Below are 18760 nucleotides of genomic sequence, written 5' to 3'. Positions count from 1 at the left end.
AAGTATAAACTAACGCCCGATAGAAATACTGCTAATAGAAAGTAGAAAGCGATAATTTACTCAAAATGTAATCCTTTAAAATTAACAGAGGAAAATGGGCAAACTCGCAGTGAACCACGTACGTAAAAAATAGGTTTTGCCTGTTAAAATGGCACTGGCGAATTTAAAACCAGCAATAAAAATGAAACGGTATGAGATTATATTTAAACAAAATTAATATTGTGCTGAACCTATATATTCTTGTTGGATGTTTGATAAAATTAATTTTAAATATCCCGCTTTATATAGATAAAATAGTTTCTCTTTCAGCTATGCATCAATTCAAGCTTTTGCTCCGCTGGAAAAAGAAGTTCTGACATTTACTCATTTCCGTTTGACCCTGGTTGCCGAGTCTATTAAAGTTACGCACTGTTAAGAATATAATTGGAAGTAAGCCTATTAAAAAAAACTGGAAAGTTTTTATTGATATTATTAGACGGTATTGCAAAGTTACAAAAAGTAGTATTTATATGGACCTACCAAAATGGAAACTGTGTTAGTTTTTTTAAAGCCAACTTAGTAAATTTATTTTATTAATCACGGTAATTATTTGTGAACATTATTTATAATACTTGCAACAGTGAATCAGTATTCAAGCACCAACATCTTTTGAGAGGCAAATTAGTGTTTCTTCAACGAAGTAATTTGTTAAATTTATCATGTGTAGGCCTGTTGTTATAGATAAGTTTGGCAACGCAGGCCTGGTCACGCCTCCAAACCGGCAGTGACGCAGCGCGTAGAATCGATAGCGTGAATGCCGGTTTTAGAAATTCGCGTTCTTTGTGTTGTGATCTCATTCATTTCAGTCGTGACTAGTAAACTTAATTATAACTTGTTAGCATATCGTGTTAGACAGACATTATAATGGCAAACCAAGATACAACTATGGAAAACGGCGAAGATTTCTCCCAGGATGTTACTGGAGATCAAAGTTTAGATCAACATAATGGTGGCGGTGACGCTCCAGTGACCGACAGTGGATCAGCAGATAAGCCCGGCAAAGATGACGATAGGTAGGTTTTTCCGTCTTTGTAAGAAATAGAATTACCCTTTCGGTGTTAAACATTATTAATTGTATTTGTAAGTCGTAGTTTTTATTTGTATGTGCAACCGGCTAATCGACGTTTGAATTCCCACGAATCTTCAAATCGAGCATCATCTGTAAAACGCAAAGATTTATTTGTAATATTTTCATATATTTTAGATTATTTATTTAGATGTTGTAAAATATGTTTGATATTTTTGATTTAAGTATCTTTGGATTAACTTTTGTAAGTAAGATTCAAGGAAAACCTTTTGAAGAAATGGCCGAAGATGCACCTGTTTTGGCACGCCATATCTCGTAGCCTATTCAATTTGCAGTGATATTCATTTCAATAAGGGATCACGTTGCGATAGAATTTTGCCATCCCCGTTAACTTGCTCAGTTAAGAAAGCTAGACTTTGTTCCTAGTAAATAAAGGAACTTCATCTTTGGATCCCAGTAAATTCAGATATACTGTCAAATCCGGTAGTTGGATTCCAGTTTATAGGGTTTCCGAGCTATTCCATTTTAAAAGAAGTTCCTTTTCTCCAGGTGGCTTCTCGTTGGCTATCCAGAAGAACGAGGAGTGTGCTGATGGACAGGCCTCCAGGTGCAGCACCCATGGTATTTATCCTTGGGCACTTCAATTTTGCCACTTTAAATATTCAGTAAAGACCTTTCTTTGGAACATTTAAGTCTTTGCCATTCTAGTAATATTCAGGCGGCAGTTTGTATGATAGTATCCTAATTTTCAAAAAATTTTTTTATGTATTCTGGTGTGTTGTAATCAAATACATTTCTGTTCGCTATGAGCTGTGATTTGACACAATTCAAGTACTATCAAACTCTGCCTAAATTAATCGACAATTGCAACTAAAATTACTGAAATAAAAACGCTACGTTTTCGAAGGAGATGATTTAACCGGTTGCTCTTGTTCGGTTGTTTTTTCCTTTTCAGTTTTTTCATTTGTACATTGGCATTACGGTCAGTTATGAACTTCCAACTTTTGTGTTTAATACGAGTTACAAAAGAATGTGTCCTCAGTTCAGCTTAGAGCCTATAGAATTGTATTTTCAATTTAAGGGCGTAAATATAATTTGTTTAACTACTTTTAAGTGCCGATTGAAGAGATTTGGTATTCAATATTTATCCAATATTGTCAAGTAATTTTTTCCAGAACGTCAATTCCTTTGCAGGCTACCGGTAGATGATCAGAGTAGATGAAAGTGGTGCTTCTTGCATTTGATCCGATCTGGTTTTGTTGTTATTGATGTATTGGTGGGAATGTTGTTGGGTTTCATTTTGATTATGTATAACATGCCACAATTTTTAAAAAATATTTGAAAAAATTCGGATACTATCTACGATTGCTTGCCTTGTTGAAAGTAACATTAGTTTTAACTTTCAGATACAATTTGAGCTTGCCGAAGATTTGAAATTGATCATTTGTTCAGTTTAAATTTAAATTAAGCATTATCATTTTTTGATAAACATTGTTTACGAAGCTACTCAGTCAGTCATTCATATTAACTCCTGTGTTTCTGTTTTGCAGAAAATTATTTGTTGGTGGCTTAAGTTGGGAAACAACAGACAGTAAGTAAAATTAAACTGTTTTTTATTAAGTTTTGACTAAGATTTTTATTCTATTTTGATTTTGAAAAGTAAACACAATTATGTCAATTTGTAGGATGGCTAAACTGAAACACGAGAATCGCTAAAGTCAAATAATTAACTGGAAACTAACTAGAACTGGTCACAAGCAATAGAAATATCGAAAATTATCAAGGGATCACAGATAGTTGTTCATTGTATTATGAAAATGAAAAATTGTCATCTTGAAATTGCTGTGTCGTTTTCATTTAGCCACCCTGTAGAAGCATTACTTATTGCTGAGCTTAAGCAGGTACTTATTGCTGAGTTTTATCGTCAAAAATAATCACTACGCATTAATTCGAAAATAAGCTTCGTATAATACTCGTTTCACTTTCTGTGATTGAGGTACACGCAGCATTTGTTGTATTTTTACTTGATTAACAAATTGGAAAACTGCACGTTATTCTTGATATATAGTTAACTCTTGAAGTAAGAATTAAGAACGAAACCTGTTAAGGCAATTCAATACAATTCTTGTTGGGACCTCGTCGGAAAAAATAATTTGAAAATATCAGAAATTATTGAATTATCACCGCGAACACCGTTGAAGTATTAATATTTTCAATCAATCAAATTGTGATTTCTATTTATTTCATGTTTACTTTTATTATGATGTTTACCAGTTCTGCTTCTGATGGCTCAGAGAAGACACATTTTACCCTTCTGATGTTACATATAATTTTAATTCACATTTTAGAATATATACATATATTTCTAATACCAGATTATCTATTTCCAGAGGAGCTGCGAGAGTATTTCGGAAAGTATGGCGAAATCGAAAGCATAAACGTTAAAACAGATTCGATGACGGGACGATCTAGAGGATTTGCCTTCATCGTATTCCAAGATGCTGCCTCAATCGATAGAGTATCAGCTGCAGGAGAGCATACTATTAACGGCAAGAAAGTCGACCCCAAAAAAGCGAAAGCTAGACACGGTAAAATCTTCGTTGGAGGTATTTCTCCTGAATTGAGCGACGATGACATCAATGAATACTTTGGACAGTACGGAACCGTAAGTATTAATTTTTTACTGATCTTTATTGTTTATAAATATCAATAAGTTATCACAGAGAGAAATGTTGCATGTTATATATGAACCTATTTACATAACGATTGACGATCATTTAACTTGCTTTAGATCATGGAGGTAGAAATGCCATTCGATAAACAAAAGAATCAGAGGAAAGGTTTCTGTTTCATCACCTTCGAATCAGAACAAGTTGTCGCTGATTTATTAAAAAGGCCGAAGCAAGTCATCAAAGATAAAGAGGTAGGTCAAAAAATAATCTCGGTTAGTATGTAAAAATCGGCAGTGTGATAACATTTTCTCAACTGATGATTTTATAACGTTATGTTTATAGATGATTCGTTCGATCCATATCAATAAAAAAAAATTGAGATCCATATTATACTGACGTGCAAACAGTACATATTTTACCCGATTTTTAATCACGTCGATTTGGGATCGCTACGAGCCCGAGCTCAATAGACTGTTTTGTCTTAAGTCACTTGGTAAAATAGAAGTGCAACTAAAGAATTCCAATAAACACTTTTGAAACTTGTTTGAACTTGAGCACTTCTCATCTTCAATTAATAAAGTTTACCTGTCTTGTGGAGACTAAAATCAGTGGAATGTATCTTTGTTAGTACTATCACGGTGTGTTGCTTATGTCAAGCAAATTAGTTATTGTGGGCGTCTGGCCGCAAGGGGACAGCTAGTTTTCACGAATATATCTATCTGTGTACACGAATATATCTATCTGTGTACACGAATCTTTTTAACTGTTAATTCTGTAGAATTACWCCAATTTTAAATTCGGCTAGCTCAAAGCGCGACTGTTCCTTTAATGCTTCTATTATTATGAGGGGATGATCATTATGCACAAGGAGGTATTAACATTTTTCTAAACATTGGAATTTCTCAAATTAAATGTAAGTTCGCCTGATTTGACTACTTGTTTTCAGTAAATATGAAACGCACTATACCAATTAGCCGAATTAACAAGCCTCATAATTTTTATTAATTATTTTACAGGTGGATGTAAAGAAAGCCACTCCAAAACCCGATCAAATGATGGGCCGCGGTATGAGAGGAGGTAGAGGAGGACCAAGAGGAAGAGGAGGTAACTAAACATTGGTTTACTAAAGCAAATGCATGATACAATGAATACAAGGTAGGATCTTGCGTTGTTTTGCGTGACGTCAGTGGAAATCACTGCCTAGCGTGCTTTTTTCCTGTCTGCTAAATGTGATTAAATATAGCTTATTTAGTCTTTGTCACATTTAAATATTTTTTTTATATATCCTCCTTATTACAAGATGCTTTGCAGCGGATTTTAGACTTGGAAATTAAAAGTAACGAAAATGTATTTATTTTGCAGACTAGCACAGTTGCCAGCTGTGCAATAAATTATAGCGTTAGCTAAAAATGTATCCTTGCAGGAATAGTACATTACGATTCACGAGACGGAAGTCCAAACAATGACCCAATATTAATTTCCTATTATTTACGACGGAATATGCGGTTTGTGGTGCCGCGGATAATATGTATATAATTTTAATACAAATGAAATGACTGCACACCGCATTTTTTATATTTCTGAACCGACAGAGTTTCTAGAGTACACTTTCCAAGTACGAATCGCAAAATGCTCAGTTTTGACAACCATGATACAATGAATTAATTTTACGACAATGAATTCATTGTATGAACAGTGCATTCATTCATTGTGATGCAATTAATTCATTATTTCGTTTGGCTCAACCCGATTTCTCAAATGACACTGGCAACACAGCACGCTAAAACGCTGAAAATCGGATATTTTGTAAAGAATTATTTAGAGTATTTTTTCTTCCCAATAAGCCTAAATCAAGTCCCAAACGCAATTTTCAAAGCATTGGGCTATGCAATGCTGCAAACCATATCCTCATATAACTTTCCATTTTTGAACTATTGCGTTTTGAATTCAGTGAGAATTTGTCTAGGTTACATTCATTTTAAATGGGATCAGCTGTTCACTTTACCAAAGTGGTAACCAGCGACGTCATGTGCGCACGAAAATCGAGTTTTCGACCGAGTAATATCCTACCTTGTATTCATTGTATCATGAAGCAAATGTACATTTTCAAACGTGTGAGTTCCTGAGAGTATATTGATTTCTATTCTGAGAACCAACGACGAACCGTTGTCCCACAGTCAACTATAATTTGTTTAAGCGATACGGCTCATCTGTTAATGATTGTAACCATGTAACATTTATTAAACTGTGGTAAACGGAAGTAATAATGTAAACAAGGGAACAGTTGTGCTAATCGCGCACGTCCTGTGCAATGTGAATAAATAATTTATACGTGATCGAATCTCCATTAAAAACCAAGAAGAAAATAATAGTTTGATCTGTGGCTCGAGGCTACATCAATATAAAATTTTATTTTTGTTATCATTTGTTTACAGATTTTCTCATCGTAATTTTTGGACAATTTAAAATCAAAATCCACACTCATTTTAAAACTTTTACTTTGTTTCATAGCATCCCTAAATAGATAATTGTGTTCTCTATTGAATTTATTTTCAAATATGTTTAGGTCGTTTGATAAATCAGTGATTTTTTGAATAAGATATTTTTCGGCCAAAAAAACGGTTTATTTCTCAACATAGTCTCATTTTAGCTCGATTAACTTAGTCCAGAGTCTTGCCAATCGTTCGTTTCAATGAAGACCTGTTGAGGCAGCGGTCTCACAGCAACCACTGTCATCAACTATCACCCACTACCACCGACTAAAATTATGGAATCTGCAACCAACGGTCTCAGCAATTATTCACGGGCTTCCACTGTTTACCAGTTTATAACCTCATTTTTTATTAAAGTGCCCAAGCCAAGCCGATATCATTTCTAACCCGCATGCGCGCATTCACCGCCTTCTACCAAACTAGCAAATTTCGAAACTGGTTAGCAGTGGATGACTAACAAAGCTTTATGTGAGACCGTTCAATGGGAATTGCATATGTTAGAAATCTGCTTGATAGTCACCGGTGGTTCTGTGGGACCGCCGCCTTATGCAGCGGTCCCATAGCAACCACTGTCGTCAACTATCACCCACTACCACCGACTAAAATTATGGAATCTGCAACGAACGGTCTCAGCAATTATTCAACGGCTTTCACTGTTTACCTGTTTATAACCTCACTTTTTATGAAAGTGTTCAAACCAAGCTGATATTTCTAAATCGCACCAAACCACCAAACTTATAACGCGTCCGAAATTTCGAAACGGTGGTTAGCAGTGGAGAGTGGATGACTAGTGAAGCTTTCTGTGAGACCGAGAATTACAATGGGAATCGCATATGTCGGAAATCTGCTTGAATGGACACCGGTGGTTCTGTGCCACCGCCGCCTTATTGGACTCAAATCTCTTACCGCCCAGCTATTTCTTCAGAATTGGAAACAGGAAATAGTCGTAGGGGTTAGATCTGGAGAGAATATGGTGGGTGGTGTAGCAGTTTGTAGCCTAATTCATGGATTTTTAGCATGATGACTTCAAGGGTGTGCACCCGTGCATTGTCCTAATGAAACGGATTTTTTTTTTCGTCAAATACGGCCGTTTTAGCTTGCAGTCAACATCAAATCTGTACAAAAGCTCTGAATAATATGCACCTGTGATCGTTTTACCCTTTCAAGGTAATCGATGTGAATGACACCGCGTGCATTCCAAAAACTGGCCATCACCTTGTTGTCCGACAGACCCATTTTGGCCTTCGTTGGTGCACGTTCACCTGAAGAAATCCACCGTTTTGATTGTTCTTTGGTGTGTTGTTATGGATCCACGTTTCGTCAACAGTTACGGAACGTCGCAAAAACTCGCTCGTATTCGGACGGAACATCCCTAACATTAATTTGAAACGTTCACACGGGAGCGCTCGCTTTTAGTCGAGTGTCAGCAGTTTCAGTACCCATCGTGCAGATAGCTTTTTTATATCTAAATGTTTATGTAAATGGTATGTACCTTCTCAGTTAGATGCCTACAACCTCAGCCACCTCACGCACTTTTATTCTCCGATCATCCAGTATCGTTCCATGGATTTTATCGACGAACTATTGAAATCGATGGTGCAGAGTCCCCAGAGTATTTATCAGGCTTTCTCTTCGTTTCGGTGTTGTGTTTTTAAGTAAAAATAGTGCTTGATCATTCTTCGAAATTCACTTTTTTATTTTATTCGAAATTCACGAAGTCATCTTTCAATGACTGTTAAACACGAGCTCAAAAGCTCAAAATTTCACAGCAGCCTACTAACAGATTACAGTTCACGGAAGTGGTGTTGCATTTAGGGATCGGAATCGAGCTCGAATAATTCGGGTATTCGAATATTCAAAAAGCGAATAATTATGCCTAGTCATAATTCGAATAATCGACTACTCGAATGCTCGGCTACACCAACATTATCAAACTCACAACGTGCAAATATCTTTTTATTCGAATGAACCTCTCAGAAGCGATTATCAAAAAGAAGCACTTTTCTTTACTGTTCATTTGTTTTACTTTTACGTACGGACTTTTACTCACATGTGCGCAAAAGCAAATGTGACAAATTGAATGTGTCACTGTCATAAAATGTTTTAAAGTATTTTCATTAAAAAGTTACCGACAGGCTTTTTTAATGAATTACGTAGGTGTATAGTGAACTATTCATATCATGTCATAATTTAAAGTTTACTTACAATTTGTAAATTATAACTTTATTATTACATTACAAGTTCATTTTCAGACTCGTTCAAATGTTTTTTTTTTGCGCTCGCCGATGTTGCCACAAGCAAAACACGATTTTTTAAAACGCAAATTTTATGCGAAATATGCATCTTATACAAACACCATACCGTGATAGCAGCACTTGATTTTTCACACTCATTATACCACTTGTATATGCTTACAAAAGTACGCTTTTGAAAAATTACAAACGTCAGAACATGACAATTTCAAAAATGGCATTGACATCAAATTTTAAATATGAAGTTGACGGATTTTATTTTTGGCTATTTTATTCGGCTATTTTGTCCTCAACTTCGTCTCGGGTGTCAAACGTCGTCGTCGTTCGAGAAACGACACTTTTCGCCCTTGTATCGAAAACTGCTATTATACAGGGTGTCCCGTAAGCTCATGATCAAAAGGGTACTGCGATATTCTTTGGACCAAAAGAAGACGATCTCACCTAACTTTTATTAACAAGAAATGTCTGGCTCCTATGCTATTGATGGTCAAAGTTCTTCAAAAAATTTATCTTTTTTTGAAATATCGAGAGAATGGTGCGATGTATTTTAGTGAAACTCGCTGTGAATTTGTTCTTATGTAAAACTCATATTTTGATGAAACAAATGAGTTCATCCGTTTTGGACAAGTGGTGAATTCTGGAGTGTCGTGGTACAAAAACTACCAGAACTTTTTATTTGGTTTATGGAATCAACTCATTTTTTTGGTTGATGTACTAATTAGTGATTCACAATTTTATGCTCTTTGTAAAATCTTGTAGCATTCATAGTTTTCGCGAAAATATATATAGTATAGCCACCCTATATATAGTATCTTTATGTTTTTGTTTCATAATTTATCTCCTTTCTTCAGTGTTGTTTTCTTTGGTTGCATCATCAAATGTAAAATACTTGTTTCACTGTGAATATTTTTATATACGGGGTGGTTTTTTAGTGCGATAGAGTTCATTATTTCCGTTGGTGTTGAACTTTCGAAAAATAGTTTCATATAAAAGTTGTTGACGCACAAAATGCGCACATTTTAAAAATATCCTATGTGATATATAGATATATGATACAGAGTGTCTCAGAAAAGCGAAGCAAGATCAAAGTGTATTTTTTTACATAGAACTACCCATTTTTGATTAGCTCGTAGAATGTAGCTTGAAACACTGGATATGCACCGTAATTTGTTTTTTTCTTACTTGCAACGTTGGCAGATTATCGCCATTTTAGTAAAATTTTGCTTAAAAACATGGCATCTAAAAATTCATTGTAGAAGCAAAAAAAGGAGTTAAAGAGACATAAAAAATATGTTTTTCCAATCACCACAGATCCGTGAAGAATTCTATTGAACCAAAATATCAATACATTGTACAGGGTGTGTAACAATGTGGACTTCAATCTAAAACTTTTTAACGCAATATAACTTGTTTTTCAAATGGAAGTACTTGTATATTAATACGTCATTAGATAGACAATTTACAAACTTACAAATTTGCATTTACACTTTACGCTGTGAAATCAACCGTTTTGAAATTATAATTCATTTAATTTAAAAATTTCAAAAAGTTGCTACATTTTGTAAGATGGCTCTGGAAGTCAATAAATAAGTGTCAAAATTTGAATTGCCACGTTTAATTGATCATTTACCTAATTACATCAAGGAAAGAATGTGATATTAACATGATGAAGCTCCAGTTCAACATACAGCATTAATAAAGCATACAGCTCAAATTCATGGGTACCTACATAATTAATTTCCTGAGAGGTGGTCCTGTTCAGTGCCCACCTCGTTCATCCGATTTGACAAAAATGGATTTCTTTTTATGGGCTGACGCCAAAAACGAAATTTATAAAATAACTCCAACCACAAAAGATGACATGAAGGAACGAATTACAACTGTTATTCGAAGCATTAATAATATTGTTTTAAACTGCGTTAGCGATTCATTTCAAAAACGTAGATATTAATAGTTTCTTAAATGTTAGCGGAAATAATATTGAACATTTATTTTAAAATATCACTAGGTATAATTTTATATTTTTCTTTTTATAGACGTATGAACGTATGTTTTTTTTCTATGAAATTCCATGTTTTTTATAAAACGTTGCACTTTTCTTTATTGATTATATCAAGTATCATTAAATCTTGACACTTATTTAATGAATTCCATAGCCACCTTACAAAATGTAACAACTTTTTTAAAAAATTTAATAAAATAATTTATAAATCCACATTATTAACACCCTGTACAATGTATTGATATTTTGGTTCGATAGAATTCTTAACGGATCTGTGGTGATTGGAAGGACGTATTGGAATTCGGAAGGTTTTGTGCAAATTCATCTTGTCGCTTGCTTCTCTTCGAAATTAACTTTGTCGTACAAAAGTGGTCCAAAGAACAAAAATGTGTTTTTCTCGTCAACGAAATGAGCTAAGTAACTTTTGAGCTCTCAATCGTCGTTTTTACTGGAATTTGGCAGGTTTTGTGCAAAGATAATCTAGCAACGCCTGCAAATGAAAATAAAATTACGTCTCTGTGTTCTGGTAACTCGCGTCATCAATTTTTTCGCCGTGTTACAATTAATGTGCCGACGAAGGCACTTTTTTATCCGTTGCGGCTAGTTGCCAAAAATGATATGAGATAACGATTTTTCTTCTTGGAAAGGGGTGAACGGAAAACGAATACTCGATATGCAATACTCGAATTTCCGTTAGATATTAGAGTATTCAAATTTTTTAAATTCCGAGCACTAGTTGAATTTAAAGTTATTGCGTGGGAAATTCCAAATGTGACTGACTTATCAAACGCCCCTTGTACTTATTTAATTGACAATTTGTACTCGCGTGTGACATGGGGGAGGATAATCTAAGTAAATAATTGCGAGTTCAACTACCGGTGGTGGTGCTGCGGAAAGTAAAATTACTCATTGTCGAGTGACAGTTGAGACTTGTCGGGCTTGTTTATTTATTGGAGTTGTTAACAAAAAATACGTATTTACTTTTCAACCTGTTTCTATTTCTTTAAAAGCTTGCATACGTTGATTAGAACAAAACAAATTACAATCAGTTGTAAACACCAATGTCAACAAAACAAGTGTAAATTTACTACTTAACTTGTAGTTATAATTTTAGCCGCGGGTGTGTGAACTGGGCGAATTGTCGTAACCTTTTTTGTCGAATTTCTCCATTACTAACTCCCTCTCCATTACAAACTAACAAACTTTTTTTTAAATATACCCGTAAAAAATGTTCCAACTTAAAAAGTGCTTGTAATTCATCTCGTTAACAGCCTTTCTTTTTACGAGAAAACAATTTTTGTAACCATTGGTCCATTACACGTGGTCCACAAATCTGCGATGCGGCTATTCATATTTTATTTATTTATTCCGCTTGTTAAAAACACCAAATTTTATATTTTTTTCAAATTTTGTAAGTGGCTTGTTTGATATCAATTTTAATTAGAAAATGATATAGTTTAAACCATGATGAATCAAATTGTCAGTTCTGCTTCTGATGGTACAGAGAAGAAACTTTTACCACTTCTGATGCGCATCGACTTTTAAATCATCACATGCGTAGCTTATTTTCTATTTTGTTATTATTCCCGTTTCAATTTGCAGGTCGTGGCTTTGGCCAAAACTGGGGTCAAGGTGGTTATGGATATGGCAGTTACAACCAAGGCTATGGGTATGATGGTGGTTACGGTACTGGTGGTTTCAACGACTATTATGGCGGTGGATATGGTAATTACGGCAACTACGATTATTCAGGATATAGCGGAAACTACGGTAAATACCACAATTATAAAGAAAAATTCGCTCAATCATCTCATCAAATGGTTAATCACGAAAATTAGAATTTGCGAGTTAATTGTTCCGTGAATCACGGGATATGTTTTCAAAGGCACTCTAACACGGGATATGTTTTACGTTTCCATACGTGTTTGATTTTATCATTTGCTGCTTTTGTGAAACAGATTCCAATAAATAACCATCGACGCATATTTGGCTTTAATTTTGTGATTGTATTGTGAATTGTAATGTCCCACACATCTCATGTGTGCCGTGTAAAAGATACGTGTCTGAACTGTTCGTGTTAGTTCTTCAGATTACAATTTTCAGTTTGTTTTGATCGAACGATATTATTCAAATTGTAATTGGTTGTAACTTTTATGCAGACCAAGGATATGGTTATGAAGGAGGATATGGTGGCGGACGCAATAATTCTCGCGGAAAAGGTATATTACCGAGTTGTGACGTTTGATAACCTTCATGCATGCAAAAGATGCGTTTTCCATAATACGAAAAATCTTCTTAATCGTTAAGTGTTGAAACCGCACCTTTTCAGTGACCTCTTTAGCTTTAATTTTTAGTAAGTCCACTTTGGCAACTCACTACTATAAACCAAGTTGAATCTTCAAACTTGCTGGTAGATTAGTAGTGGTAGACAAGATCACAGGCATGTTTTGCGTAGTAAATGTATTTACCGCTTACCAATATATCTGATTCCGTTCTTGTATGTTCAACTGCAAGTATTTACGTCAGAAATGTGCTTGTATTTTAAATTGTGTCGTACTTTTTGAATCAGGTTAGAATGGTACATTGAAGTAACATATTTATAGTTTCATATTTAAATATCTCTAAACGGTGATCGCACATCCAACATTTACTAGTGTTAGGTTTTCTTCCCTGATCGGCAAACCGCAGATGTGGATTTCGTTTTCATTTTACCTTAAAATATTTTAAATTGCTTCGGATTGAACAGCACTTTATCTGTTCTCTTTGCAATTAATTTCCACTTCTTTTAAACTCGAAATGGCTACTGACTTTAAAACTTGGCACACCTACCTGCATTATCTAGCTTCAAGACCTGTAGGATCTGTAAATATATACAGGGTGCTTTACAATTGGTGTGTCAGTATTATGTAGTCTGTGTTCAGAAGGTTAAAGTTGACCTTCGCCCTGTTTTAACATCCAGTTCAATATTTTATGGTGGTTTTCTATGCCCAAGTTATGCTTTTGAAAGAAATACATTATTTCTGTTGGAACTTTTTTCCTTTTAAATTTCATTAACGAAACACTTCAGTTAAAAACGTTTTCTGCTCTTGTCAAAGAATGAAAGAATTTTCGAGTTATTTGAAGAAGGTTTTAGAAGAAAATGTTTAAAAAAATCCGAATCATTAGAATCCGGACCTCGGAAAGATTTGGAACCCGTAGTCGGGATTCGGATCAACCGATCAGAACCAGAGCCATAGAGCATAGGCACACTCCAAATTAGAGGTAGTGACGTCACAAACAAAAACGAGCGTTTTCGCGATTAATACAAAATAGAAAGATAAAAATGGGATAATTTCAGTCAACATTTAATTTATTGCAGAAATAACGTTTTTTTTCGGAAGGAGCAGACGTGTACCTACATTATGTAAGGGTATTTCAAAGTCTGTCATGACTTACACTAGTTTATAAACGGTTCTTGAACATACTACTCTAATCTGCTGTTATAATTTTTGACATTGTATAATTTATCAAACCTTTCCATGACAAACGCTTATGTGCTTATGGCATAATGCTTTTAAACAATTTCACTCGTATCTGTTTGCCTGACATTGGTAAACATTGCTCGTCTTCGCCTGTTAAATTACGTTTATACTTATTATTGACTATTGCCGCACTTTATTCTAAATGACAAAATCATTGCAAGCATGCAGACCGGCTCATCTAGCTAGTTATTATTGGCAGCATCCATTTTTTTTGCATGGTAGTTTTGCTACCGTTCCAAGATATTGGAATGTACATATTTTCAAAGTCAAAAACGTGAATTCTGCTTTTCAGCACGTGTAGATCCTAAAAGGCCAAAAAACTTTAGCAAAGAACAATATTTTGAATAAATAAAGTTTCAAACTCGTACAAGCTCAAACACTCAAACAGAACAACTTTACTGTAAGTAAAAACATTATTTTTAAGAGTGACGCAAATAGACGTGACTTTATAGTTAGAGAGCTTCTTTACATTAGAAACATTTTGGAAGTTATATTATGCTCTAAGCTGTATTGTTCCAGTTCAGGTTAAGCAATAGCATTTTTTTTCGTGCCGCAAAGTTATAAATTTTATTATTTTCGTAAATGCCAACGATGGAGCCTAAGAACACACCATTGTTTTTGTTATCCGAGTTGCGCTGGGGTCTTAAGAAGAACACCATTGGTTTTCGTAAAGTTAATGTACTTGCTTAGTTAATACCCCGTTCGCCTAAATCGTTTGTGCAAAGTTGAAGCCAAACGCAACAAATGTATGTGAATGTATTAGCGTAGTTGCAGCAATCGTCTTGAAGAACACAACTAAAAAAAATAGGTTGTCTCTAACCAAACAGGACAGTACATTCAGTGGTGTGTGGCTCCGGTGGAACTTAAACGTTATTACAAAGTGATGATTAAGGCATAGTGAGTAAATCAGATTAAATATTGAAATTTTTATACTGCTTTCTGTTTTCAGGTGGTTCGAGTGGTGGAGGCTTCCAGGGTAAAACCAGGGGGGCGAGCACTAGCAGAGTGAGTAACCAGAGGCATCAGCCTTACTGAGACAACGTTGGATACTAGTATTAAGTAAGTTTTGTATGTATTGTTAGCTTTTATTACATAACATATAAGTATGTACCTTTCATAATATCATTTTGTCACGTTACTATTATGTATAATGTCGACTTCACAGATTCACAATATTTTTTTTTGTTTCAGGTGTTTCCTAAATATCCACGTAAAATAGTCATTGTTTCCTTGAAGTCATTCCACATCTAGGAAAATACTTGTACAAATCAGACCCGACAACTTTTTACGAGTAGTTTAGAGACTGTTCATAAAAATTATTTTAATTTTGTAACACTATGAATAGACCTTCAAGAAAGCTAGACATGCAATTACACAGCCATGTCTTTGAAAATATTTTGTTATTTTTATTAACTTTTTTGGTTTATTTAAAACGCGTAAATCGAAAAGTGAAGTGATTTTCATCTCTATCAATAGTGAGACAGTGGACTCTATAATTTTGTACAATATTGCATATTAGTAATATAAAATTAGTCAATAAACACTGATATGGATGTGTAACATTAAAATTAATCCAGAATGGTGCAATCTGCTGTTGCACTGGCAAACATGTTTTGTTTTTGATATTGTTTGATTATTTTATGAACTTAATGGTAGCCATACTCTTTTAAATTTAAGATAAATGTAAGTGAGCGTACTTCCGTTGTGTGGCAAGGATTTATTTAATAAAGATAGGTGAATGAATATGTTTGTCTTAATCTTCATTTATAATGAAAATTTACATGCATTTTCTGAATTTTCATCTACTACTATTCTTTAACTTATTTGAATTTTCACTGGAACTGGTTAGAATGTAAAAGTTAGCAAAATGTGCTTCCGATGATTTTAAGAAGTGTAATATGAGAACGTCTGATTAAATACATATTTTGAAGTAAAAACATGCGCGAACGTCTGAAAGTCCCCAACCGTCAGTTTTCTGCTCTGATGATTTGTGTTTTATTGAAGTAAGAATTTCACATTGCGAACATTATTCATTATTTCCATTTCTTAGTGTCATCTAGTATCGTTACTATTTTGTTTTCGTTCTACATGACTAAATAGAATATTCTAACCCTTCTAGCCAGCTCATCGCGCCCTCCAAAGAAACAGTGGTCTCAACAACAGTAAAGTCACCATCTAATGTACAGGGTAAAAATAGAAGACTGGACTAGACTAGAAACGCTAATCCAACTGACATGTGGGGCTGTGATTCCCCGTCTATGGGTGATCTTTTATATTTACCTCATTAGTTTCGTTAAATTAACACTAATAACTATACGAGTCAAAAATTGGGTAAACTTTGTCAAGTAGCACTACTATACAAGTATTGTTTAATGTTTAGTTGGCTAGTTTGATTTGTGCTTTGTTGCTCAATGAGTCACCGCATTTGACACACTAGTTTTAACTCTGCTCTTTATTTGACTAACGTATAGAACAATATTTTTGTCTCGATAAATTCTTCCTGTTAAAGGACATTAACGCCCGTAGTACACTATGTTGACCATTGCATTATGGTACCCAAATCTCCAGCGACCTTTTTAGTAAGACAATAGTTTATTTAATTATGTCAACCCTTTATACTTTGGGTCTTTATATATTATGTATGTATTTATTAGGGAAATAAATTATAGCATACATATTTATAATTTATATGTAAATGTTACAGTATGTATATTGGGTATTTACTAAAATACTACAATGTTATTTTTTAGGTACTATACTACTTACTGTTCCAATAAATGCATATTATATTAATACTGTATCTGTATTGAAAAAATAAATCCATGTGTCATCTGAGGCGTTAAATGTATTTCTAAACACAAAAGTTTCATACCACTTTTACTTTTGAATAAATGGCTGAGACAACAAAGTGGAATTTATGTCCTAAAAAATCAAATTTTATTGGCACTTTGCAGTACAAAACTACAGCTTCCGGGCAGAACTTCATTCAACGTCTTTTCTTTTTTTCCACTTTTCTACCTGCTCTATGGTAAGGTCTGCGAGGTGTGTTTTGCGGGGTGTTTTGATTTGAACTGTCGTCTTCACTTTCCTACAAAATCAAAATATTCTTGTAAGCTCTTTACATATGTAATGTAATGTATGTACATTTCTTAGAGTGAAAGCAACTTTATAATTTTGTCATCATTATAAATTGATTTGATTGAATTGATCATCATAAATTGAAAAATGGGTTGGATATCTCACATTTTAACGGTTATCAATAATCGTATAAAATCTATACATAATTAAATAATGTATGCTATTTTATTCAATAATTGTATACATCTTTTCAGACGAAGACGGCGCCTTTTAGAAAAAAATGACTGCACTGAGGACGCTGTTTGAGTCAAAAGCCCAAGTCTTTTCATTAGAAGTAACTTCAAACTTCCCTAAAAATGTGTGTTGTGTTTCGTCATTGTACAAATAAATCAATGTTTGGAAATTAAGTAGTTTAGATTCAGTCAAGTTTACTCCTAAACATTGGGCCTTATTTATCTTTATGGTACGTACATTTTGAAATACATCTGTCAGCACTATTTGGAAATCTGCGTGTGTTTTCCGAGGGTTTTCGGAAGACTCTAATCCTAATGTAATTAATTAGAGTTTTCTAATGGGATTCCGAAACTTTCTAGTGCTCAAATTCAAGTCAACATTTTGGATCAAAACTAATTTACGTTTTTGAAAAACTAGAAAATGTTCATCTACATTCACACAGGTTTTAGACTTCGTCGTGGATAAAACGTTAAATTATAGTCAATAATTTTAAAAGTTACGTTTTAATTAATCAATTTTTTATCACTTAACCATTGTTACAATTCGGAACAATCAGCGTCATTTACTGCCCGAAGGCTGGTGCAAATGTTGTCTGGTTCGTAGCTTAGTTGGTAGAGCATTACGACGGAGTCATGAAAGCCGCAGGTTCAATCCTGCCAAAAGCATTTTTCTTATTCCAAAAATTATTTATCTGCTTAAGCCGCGAAAAATTGCATTTATTATTAAGAATGTCTGATGCGACGTGCAAATATTAAAAAAAAGGTGTGCAAGGAAATTTAAACAGGCTTAAGTCTTCCAATACACTTTTTGTATTTGTGCATTCCCTACGAAAATAATCAAGGTTTAAAATGTCCTTCATAGTTTTGGCATAATACTTTTTGACTAATATAATATAATAATAACATAATATTAGATAACATCTTAGTAACTACTCATGATCTATAATTGTTAGCGGGAAACAAAATAGAAACTACTCGTATAACATTAGGGGTTCAAAAAATGACAAGTAAATCATTTGTAAATGAACAGAATAGCAAACAAAAAAAACCGGTGTGTTAATTTCGTTCAACCAGTGATCGCCGATTCGATAATTGATTCCAAACTTTAAATGGATTTACGATTGCTCCTTCCACTTGAAATTACACGAAGTCCGCCGATATAATCAAGATTTATCGTATGTGAATTATAAGATCAGTTCATGAAATATTGGGGGTTTCAATTGATAAAGTCGTATTAGTAGATTTGAAGAAAATAATTGTAATCTAAGCCTAACGCGCAGAAGTCTTAGCCCCGGTTGCACCGTTTTCGCTTTAAACACTGATTACATCTTAACCGGTGTTTAAAAAAATGTGTTGCACCGTCGCAAACTAATCGTCTGTTACTTAATCAGAGAATCACTATGGCACTCCGCTTTTTGGGCTTAGGTTGCTATCTTCAACGCGG

General features: G+C 34.2%; 2 protein-coding genes across 8 annotated transcripts in view; one reads left to right on the top strand and one right to left on the bottom strand.

Moving 5' to 3' along the window:
• Positions 1 to 734: 734 nt before the first annotated feature.
• LOC109541247 (RNA-binding protein squid) lies at positions 735 to 17486 on the top strand. 7 transcript variants are annotated; one of them, XR_007282407.1, is made up of 9 exons: positions 735 to 1052; positions 2617 to 2657; positions 3457 to 3731; positions 3858 to 3989; positions 4755 to 4842; positions 12087 to 12254; positions 14166 to 14902; positions 14955 to 15064; positions 15197 to 15748. XR_007282407.1 is itself a non-coding variant. In XM_048670295.1 (9 exons), exons 1-8 carry the CDS (start codon positions 904 to 906, stop codon positions 15038 to 15040), a joined length of 999 nt encoding a protein of 332 aa, XP_048526252.1. In that variant the 5' UTR covers positions 735 to 903; the 3' UTR covers positions 15041 to 15064; positions 15197 to 15748. The 7 variants fall into 7 exon arrangements, 6 of the variants coding, with proteins under 6 accessions (XP_048526252.1, XP_048526255.1, XP_048526253.1 ...); XM_048670295.1 differs by lacking the exon at positions 14166 to 14902 and adding an exon at positions 12644 to 12703; XM_048670298.1 differs by lacking the exons at positions 14166 to 14902; positions 14955 to 15064; positions 15197 to 15748 and adding exons at positions 12644 to 12703; positions 17338 to 17486.
• Positions 16677 to 18760, bottom strand: part of LOC109541248 (protein anon-73B1) — an 18208-nt gene continuing 16124 nt past the window's right edge. The window contains exon 2 of the mRNA XM_019910049.2: positions 16677 to 17093. Coding sequence (XP_019765608.1) covers positions 16992 to 17093 — 102 coding nt within the window. The 3' untranslated portion in view covers positions 16677 to 16991. The remainder of the gene's footprint in view (positions 17094 to 18760) is intronic.

This window comes from Dendroctonus ponderosae, unplaced genomic scaffold (assembly GCF_020466585.1).
Source record: "Dendroctonus ponderosae isolate FM_Combo_2020 unplaced genomic scaffold, Dpon_F_20191213v2 Dpon_F_20191213_1, whole genome shotgun sequence".
NCBI classification, from domain to species: domain Eukaryota; kingdom Metazoa; phylum Arthropoda; class Insecta; order Coleoptera; family Curculionidae; genus Dendroctonus; species Dendroctonus ponderosae.
The sequence above is the reverse complement of the archived record's forward strand: the minus strand, read 5'-3'. Positions and strand labels throughout refer to the sequence as shown.